Raw genomic sequence first — 9,132 nt, 5'->3', positions numbered from 1 at the left:
TCTCTCTCTCTCTCTGCCTGCCCAGGGGGGCAGAGCAGAGCTGATGTGGCATGTGGTGTGGGGGATCGAACTGCAGTCCCTGTGTTTGCCTAAATTTGCCTAAGCAGGCACGTTAGTCCCACTTTAGTCTCGCTGGTCCTCCAGTAATCTATTTCTTTGTTTTTCTCTACTTTTGGAATATTCTCCAAATTTATCTTTCAATATTTCTTTTGAAATCTGTCCTCTTTATTTAAATTTGCTTGTTCCACCAATTTAGTATGTTCTCTGGGTTCTCCAGGACCTGGTAGCATGCTTCATGTTTTGCTCTATGAGCTGTGTCCTAAATTGCCATGTATGTTTGATGATCTCCTTGCCTCGGTGTCTATTGTGTTAGAGGCTTTCTTCAAATGTTTGGTGGTGAGCCCTGCCTAATTGAAGAAGGAGATGCTAAACTGCTACCTGGAAGCTCTATCTGCATGGGCAGCACTTACTGCTCAGGAGAGCTGTACTGTACAAAGGGACAAGGCTGGCATGGGCACTTAAGTGGAGAGTGCTGAAACGCTAATAGCTATATGTTTCTTTTTGGACCTGTCAGTTTCTCCATACAGAAATCTTCCAATCTATTGTTTGAGGGTGGAAGCCTGGCTCCCTGTGTCCTGGGAACCAGCTAGAAGAATACCACCAAGTTGACTTTTATTGAAAGCTTTGCATTTGACTCTTCTGTTGGGGTGAGAGCAAGCCAGAGTGGAAAGGGGGCTCTTTATAAAGACTTTCAACCAATCTTCGCGTTGTGTCCTGAAATTCTAGCTTTGTAAATAACTGGATGAGTTTGACCTGAAACATTTCAAAATTTCTGCAGCCTGAATCTGCAGCACAAGTCAGTTAGTTAGCTGCTTACTGTCCTCCCCGCATCCTGACATTATGCCATCCCTAAATGACTTGACCTTGCTAGCTTCCAAAATCTCATTTTCATCATTTGCGTGCAATTGTTCCTCTCCTTGTTACCGAGGCATAGCTTTCCTGAATCCTTTATGGCAGCTTTGTTGGAATTTTAAAAGGAAGAGAAAGCAACTGCACACACCCAACCCAGCAGGTAAGTCCACGTCTACCCATCAGCACTTTGAGATTGACTTCTGTCCTCACCTTTCCCCTTCCACTCCTCTGTTGAGCCTGTTATCTCAAAGGTCAATGATATGCATTAAGCCATGAGTTCAAATTCATTTCTCTTCAGCTCTCAGCCTCCTTGACACTTGACAACCATCAGCAGATTCCCTCACCCCCAAAGCTCTTATCTTTTGTAATCCTGACCTCGTTCTCATAATTTTGATCTTCTCTCTGAGCTTTTGTTCTCCAGTCCTTCTCTTGATCCTTTTCATACTCTGGCCTCCTTTCTTTCAACACATTCTCTGTACAGTCTAATCTACATACATGGCTTCTATTACAAGCTGCATGTGATGACTCCCGGATTTCTTTGTTTTTATTTTAAAGAGAATAAAAAGTAAAAAGCGTTTATGAACAATACATAATTTCAAAACAAGATGATAGGAAATCAGCAACGGTTGTTATACTGCATATTGTTAGCTTCAAAGTAGTTGTTCAGATGACCAGATACAGACATGCCAAATTGACCAAAACATTAAGTATTACCTGTTCCTCTCAATAAACTCTTATGAATTAGTAGTACAATTATCTTAGCTATCGTGTGTGTGTGTGTGTGTGTGTGTGTGTGTATTCCTTTCTTTCTTTCTTTCCTTCCTCCTTTCCCTCATCCCAGTTCTTTTTTCCTTTTGAGCAGTTTCTTTCCCTTTCATGATCTCTATTGTCCTGGATTTCTATCTCTACCTTCTATAATTTGACTAGCTATCTGCTGAACTGAGCTTTTCAACTCAAGGTCAAGTAGATGTAGACTGAGTGTTTACTGGACTGGGAAGTTGGGTGGTCCCTGGGTCAGACAACGGCTTTGTGTCCCTTCCTTAACCTGACGGTGTTTTATCAGTGCTAACTCATGGGAAAAATTAAACCCCATCCCAGGTGTCTGCGTAGCTGACATGTCTCTGCTTTCAGATTTCTGGTTGCCTAAGGGAAGACACTGGCCTGATTCATCTGTATCACCAACACCACCACCAGAATGCATCTGTAAGTTATTTTTAACTTTAAAAAAATTATAAATCTATAGAAAAGCACACGTGCCATATAGTTTGACAAGTTTTCTTAGTGAGCACACCCATGCAGCTTGAGTAAAATAACACCAGACTCAAGAAATAGGACATCACTAGCATTCTAGGAAGGTTCCCATGGCCTCTTCCAGTCCCTAGCTTCCCTATAAACCAACTTAGACTTCTAATGGGGTAGATTAATTTTTCCTTGTTTTCTGTTTGTCTGCTTTGCTCTATATAATATATATATATACATATATATTTGTATTATTTTACTCAGCATCTTACTACCTTAGTGAGAGCAATGTGTGATGTTGCATGTAGTCGTAGATCAATACGACACAGTGAGTTCAAGGCCAGCCAGAACTACATAGCAAGACCCTGTCTCAAAAACAATAACAACAACAAAAAATAAAACCATAGTTGGGATGCCATTACACACCCAGGTTGGCTGGAATAAAAAAGAACAAGAAGCATGAAAAGAAAAGACAAAGAAAAATGCCAAGTGTTGGAAAGGACTTAGAGCTACTAGAACTCTGGAGCCCACTTGTATAAACTGGCACAACCCCTTTAGAAAACTGGCAGAGTCTACTGACGTGGGACAGATGTATCACCTTTCACCTTGGTATTCCACTTCTAGGCACATACCCAACAGGAATCCACACATATATTTACTATACAAATGAATGATATGTATTCATTTTTGTATTATCTGATTCAACATCTTACTACATTTGTGAGATCCATGTGCAGCGTCTCACATAGTTCTAGATCAGTTGTTTTCTTTGTTGTACATGATAACAGTAGTTATCTGTTCTCCTGTTGATGAGTATGTGGGTGGCTTCGAGGGTGGTGCTATTTACCATCCTCCTTTGAACACTGCAGTATTTACTTCACTGTCTTAGTCCTACAGTTTACAGGGAGAGTCTGCCAGATATGGTCTCCTTCAAGACAGTCATGCCTTTTCTTGGCCATGTGAATTTTAGGAGCAGTTGGCCAATTTTAAGAGAAAGCCTGATGAGATTTTTACTGGCATTGCACTGCATCTATAGATGTATACAAGTGGAAACTGGCATCTTTAAAATATTGACTCTTTTGGGGCTGGAGAGATGCCTCAGTGGTCTAAAGCACCTACTTGGAACAAGCTTGGCAAAACATCAGGGACTGCGGTTCGATCCCCCAGCACCACATGCCGGCCAGCCGCGCTCCCTGGTGGGCTGAGCCGGCCACACACACACACACACACACACACACACACACAATAAATAAATGTTAAAAAAAAATATTGACTCTTTTGATCCATTGACTTACATATCATTGCATTTCTTTATAACCTTTGTAACTTCTTGTGCTCATGGCATATGGTTTTTCATGTAGAGCTGTTATGTATGTTTTGTTAAATTTACCCCGAGGCATTTGATGGTATTATTTGGTTTGAGGATGTTACTTTCTTATTTTTATTTTTATTCATCTATTTATTTATTCATTTATTTAGAGACAGAGTTTTGTTTAAGCAATAAAGACTGGCCTCAAACTCACCTCCATCCTCCTGTCTCAGGTTCCCAAGTGCTGAGATTACAGGTGTGTGCCACCAAGCCCAGCTCTTTCTTTCTCTTTCTTTCTAGTGCTAGAGATTGAACGCAGGACTTTCCATCTGCAAAGCACAGACTCTACCACTGAGCTGCACCCTAGCCTGTTGATGGTTTTTCATGCCATTTGTAAATGCTTTTTTAAATTATTCAACAAATCAATGCTATCAAGATTCAGACCTTGAAAACCAATGCCTACCACTCTTTATTGTCTTACATTCAAGCGCCCTTTGTTACCTACACAGCCACTATAGACATTTGAGTTTGTGATCTCTATCTGATCTATTACCTTTTGGTTTTGAAGATGTTCATTTCACTTTACAATTTTGTTTTGTTTTCTGATACAAAGGCAATGTCCTTTAAATGCTTCTATTAAAAAAAATCCTTTTTTCCCCTTTAATCAAAAATTTATTAGCTTACAAAATATTAACAAGAGCATGAAAAACCACTTCACATTTTTTTAATTATAAAATATTTTATTTAAGTATAGCATGTTGTCACATTAGGGCAGGGGTGTGATTTCTTAATTTATATATATTTTCATTTAAAAAGCTTGAGAAAACATTGTAGTAATGTAACATACTATTCTTGAATATCCTGAAGAGTCTTGTCCCTTTACTGGATCATAGAAGCATATAAATTAAATGATCTGCTTTGCACAAATTATTTCCCCTCCAAATGATTAGTTATGAGTTCACTCTAAAATGTTAAGGTAAGCATCATATTTATGAATGCAAAATACTTTTTTGTGATACTGGAGATTGAACCTAGGGAATGTCAGCATTCTTTATCTTTTAATTTTGATTTAATTTTTTTTTATTTTAACAGGGTCTCATTAAGTTGTCCTGGCTGGTCATGAACTTGCAATTCTCCTGACTCCATCTTCTGATTTGCTGGAACACCAAGTATATGTCACAACCTCTGGCCCACAAAATACTCTGAATGCTATTTTTAACAGCTCAATATATTGAATTTTGGGGAATAAGAAAAAAAAAAGGCACTTCCTATATTCATGACATCTGTGCAGCTCATTATTGCACCAGATATTAAAACCTTAATATTGCTGCATATACATGAAGCCTCATCACCTTTCAGGATTTCTAAAGAATGGGCCAAATGCTCCATACTTAAATTTTCACATTATTTGTCCATTTGCTTAGCCAAGGGTAATTACTCTCTGAGAAGAAGTCTACCTTCATTTCTTTATCTAACTGATACTATTCTTCCTAACCTACAGAAAACTGTTGGCCTAAGCATATGCCCCACAACAAAATGTTTAACAACAGGGCTGCTAAAACACTGATAACTAATCACTGTGCTGTAAATACTCTTATTTTGGCAATAGTTCAAAAAAGTTAGCATCTAAAAAACTCAACCAGAGGCTGGGGAGATAGCTCAGTTGAATAAGTGCTTGCTTGGCAAGCACAAGTCTCAAGTTCAATCCCTGGTACCACCAAAGAAAAATAAAATAAAAAATTCAAACAGATACAGTGAAAAAATTCATCATAATTGAGACAAAATATGAAAGTTAACACCTGTTTACATCCCTTGCAAAATGTCTCCACAGTAAAATTAGTACAGCCCACAAGTAATCAACAGGAGATGACACACACCCTTTAGCTGAAACACAGCTGGTCACACAATGTTCTTTTCAGACAGTCATATAAACATGAGAATCAACGTTTGTGGAATCAGTATGTTTGATTAGTACATGCCAGCCCCGGGTAGGTATCATTTACAATCAATAGTCAAAATGACTCAAACCACCATTATAACAAACAGTCTCTAATTACATCACAAGCTGTAACCCTCCATCCACCACTAGAACATGTCCAGTAACATATGGACACTCTAAAAGAAACACAACTGCGTGGGCTACTTCAATAGCTTCTCCAAACCTCCCAAGAGGGATGTTTTTCTTTAAGTGTTCCCCTTTCAAATCTTTGGTCATATCTGTACAGACAAATCCTGGTGCAACTACATTCACTCTAATTTTCTTCCTTGCTACCTCGTTAGTGAGTGCATGGGAAAATCCCACTAATCCTCCTTTAGTGGCACTGTATACAGACTGGCCGGAATTGCCCTTTAAGCCAACGATACTGCCAACATTAACGATAGACCCGCCCTGTTGCTGAATCATAGTCCTCATGGCAGCTTTACATGTTAACATGGAGCCCAAGAGGTTAGTCTGAAGGTGAGATACCATATCTTCAGTTTTTGCTCTTACTAAAAGGTTATCTCTGTTAATATCAACTGCATTAACCAAGAAATTAACTTGACCTAAATGTTTCTCCATCTCTTCAAATGTATTTTGAACATCATGTTCTTTAGCAACATCACAGCTAAAAGCCAAATGATTTCCGCCTAGCTCAGCCTGGGCCACGTCCAGGTTTCTGGCCACGATCGCCAATCAGTAGCCTTTCTGGGCCATTAACTGCGCTACTGCCCTGCCAATGCCCCGGGAGCCCCCGAAAATAGCACAGACTTTGTTCATCTTGGACCCAAGAGTCAGAGTCAACACAGCTGGGAGTGGCAGCCCCTTCCCAAGTACCCCAAGCTTTAAACAACTGTGGCTCCAAACAGAAACCTAAACCGCTACAGAAACGCTGCCCCACAGCCTTCCTCTTGCCGCCAGATTCTGGCGCTCTGAGACTGAGAGCCCACTTCACATTTTTGCATATGTTTTCAAATAAGGCTGCCATCAATATGCAGATCTTCAAATTGTATCTTCATACCCAATTCTCCTTTTAAGTAAGAGATGGTAATATTGCTATTGCTCTTCATTCAAGTCTCTTTTAAGAGTGTTGCAGCCAGCAGCACTTAAGGGTCTATGCAGAATCGCACTGTGAGAAGCAGTGCTGACAGTTGTTAGAGGCAAGATTCCTGACATTACATTTTTTTTTAATTTTTTTTGTTTTATTTATTTATTTATTTATTTATTTATTTATGTGTGTGGCCAGCTCAGCCCACCAGGGGGCGGGGCTGGCTGGCATGTGGTGCTGGGGGATTGAACCGCGGTCCCTGTGCTTTGCTAAGCTTGTTCTAAGTAGGTGCTTTAGACCACTGAGCCATCTCTCCAGCCCCTGACATTACATTTGAGAAGTAAGTGATGCACATTTCATTGTGGCAAGAATATTCATGCTTTTTCGTTTTTTAAATTTAGGTACTATTGTTCTAACTCTTCTAAGATAACTTAAGTTTTGCACTTTATGCTATGTAGTAACATTCCTAAGGTAGATCTAAGCTGTCTCTTCAGCAGAAGGCCTTGAAATGGGGCACCTATAGGCCTACTGACAGCATAGATTTTATCTTATTTTATTTTTGTTGTTATTGTTTTTAATTTTTATTTATTTTTTCAGTCAATAAATTTATTCTTTTATAGTCAACAAAGAAGCAGAGGCAATTTTATGGAGAAATGATAGATTTTTCATCAAGTTGAGAATTATTAGACATTTTCTTTTTTTGTCAAGCAGTATTAGTACAAACTTTTATTCTCAATGAAGTAAGAGAAAGTAGCTGTATATCTATCCTAACTCTTTCGTGTATCCATATTTTTTTCACAACAGAACAGTCTTCCATTTATACTTTTGTAAAGTTATTGATGCATGACAATAGGTTAAAAAATCCTTTAAAAACCTGCTCGGATATTTTTCTTTAGGAAATCTTTGCCAATTCTCCAGTGCCTATCCCACTTCTACCTTAGCCTCATTTACCCCAGCACCTAGCTGGTTATATTCTGATTGACAATTTTTATCTTTCTTCTTTTCAATCCAGGACTTCTGAAATGCAAAGACTGTTCAGTCCCTGTGATATTCCCAGTGCACAGCTCATAGAGTTTCAAAAGGCATGTATCGAGTCAGTGAATGAATGAATGGCGGATCACTACGGGCCTACCACAATATCAGAGACTTTAACTACAAGACCTAGAGAATACCTAGACTTTAACCACAAGACCTAGAGAATATTTTTCCCTGACACTTCAAGAATGCCAGTTGTCACACCCAGGCAGGACATTATAGATAAACCTCAATAGCCTCATCAGAATGCTCACAAATATACCATACTTACCAAGTTTCTTGTTTACATCACTTTGGGATTTCCTTGTACTCTTGTCAATATCTTCCACAAGCCTCTGGCTTTCTGCCACTAGGCGCTCGGATCGGGACCTTTGGGCTTCTGCCCTGTGGTACTGGTTCTTGTTAGCAATGTGCCACTCCGAGGGCAGGAACTTGGGAGGAAGTTGCAGTAGCTTGGCCATTAGAAATTTCCAAAGTCCTGATCAAAGGTAGACTTTGTTTTAGATTACAGGAAAACAATGTGTTCCTTTCATTATTATTACAGTATGATATTCATACCAAGAAGTGCACAAATTATAATCTGTACACAAAATGGACACACCTGAGAGGCCAACACCCAGGTCAAGAAATGAGTCCTACCAACATCTGCAGCCTCTTTCCACTAGTTGTCACCCCAGCCCACAGACTGACCACTAACCTGACCTTTAATACTACAGATTTGTCTGCCGGCTTTGAGCTTAATATAAATGGAATCATACACTATGTATTCTTTTGTATCTGACTTCTTTTCATGTATCATTATGCTCATAATGAAAATGTGCTAATATTGATAATAAATAGTGTACTGTAATTTCTAGGTCAGACAAGTACACTGAATATACAATCTCCAGGGTAAAATATGGAACTATGAAAAGATAATAGAAGTCTGGGAATATAACTCAGTGACTTACGTGCCTGCCTAGCAAGCACAAAGTCCTGAGTTCAATCCCCAATACCACAAAAAAAATAAATAAATAAAAAGATAATAGAGACTAAGAGAGAATAAATGAAAAAAGACTGGTTGTAACAGAAAGCACAATTGATAAATTCAAACAATATACTTTTATAATATCAAATAAAAATAAGCCAATGTTTCTGCTAAACATTACTTTACCTACTGTTTATGACACCTGGGTTAGTTCTACATTAAGCCTATGAGGAGAACGCTATGAATATTCTCCTACAAGTCCTTTAGTAAACTCTTGTGTGTGGTTTTATGACTCAGGAGAATTATTGGGTCATAGACTAGTGTTCTGCCAAACGATACAAATAAACAAAGGTGGCACTTGTAAATTGAATACTGAGCCTGTTCAGCAAATAAAAGAATCTAAAAACTAGCCAAGGCAAAACAAACAAACAAACAAAAACCACCAGGAGGCGACAGACTGAGAGGCCAAGAACAAGAGAAAGACTAAAATACGTGCACTTCCTGGGCACACAGCTCAAACTGTGAAATCCACCACACACTCCCATGCACTCCCCTGCTACATTCTCATCCCACCTGAAATCTGAGCCGCTTCCCTTAAAGACCTCTGGATGTCTGAAACCAGCCCAATCTCTCTCTCTCTCTCT

General features: G+C 39.0%; 1 protein-coding gene and 1 pseudogene across 4 annotated transcripts in view; both read right to left on the bottom strand.

The window, feature by feature from the left end:
* Positions 1-9,132, bottom strand: part of Tekt1 (tektin 1) — a 52,227-nt gene that overhangs the window by 20,395 nt on the left and 22,700 nt on the right. Inside the window, exons 1-2 of one of the 4 annotated variants that reach the window (XM_023723276.1) lie at positions 8,675-8,703; positions 7,793-7,999 (exon numbers count right to left, since the gene is read on the bottom strand). In XM_023723276.1, coding sequence (XP_023579044.1) covers positions 7,793-7,982 — 190 coding nt within the window. In that variant the 5' untranslated portion in view covers positions 7,983-7,999; positions 8,675-8,703. Of the gene's footprint in view, positions 1-7,792; positions 8,004-8,674; positions 8,704-9,132 lie in introns of those variants that run through there. The other 3 variants (XM_023723275.1, XM_004638303.3, XM_023723274.1) reach the window with 3 other exon arrangements.
* Positions 5,429-6,218, bottom strand: LOC101573758 (annotated as a pseudogene).

This window comes from Octodon degus, unplaced genomic scaffold, assembly GCF_000260255.1.
Source record: "Octodon degus isolate 3935 unplaced genomic scaffold, OctDeg1.0 scaffold00098, whole genome shotgun sequence".
NCBI classification, from domain to species: domain Eukaryota; kingdom Metazoa; phylum Chordata; class Mammalia; order Rodentia; family Octodontidae; genus Octodon; species Octodon degus.
The sequence above is the reverse complement of the archived record's forward strand: the minus strand, read 5'-3'. Positions and strand labels throughout refer to the sequence as shown.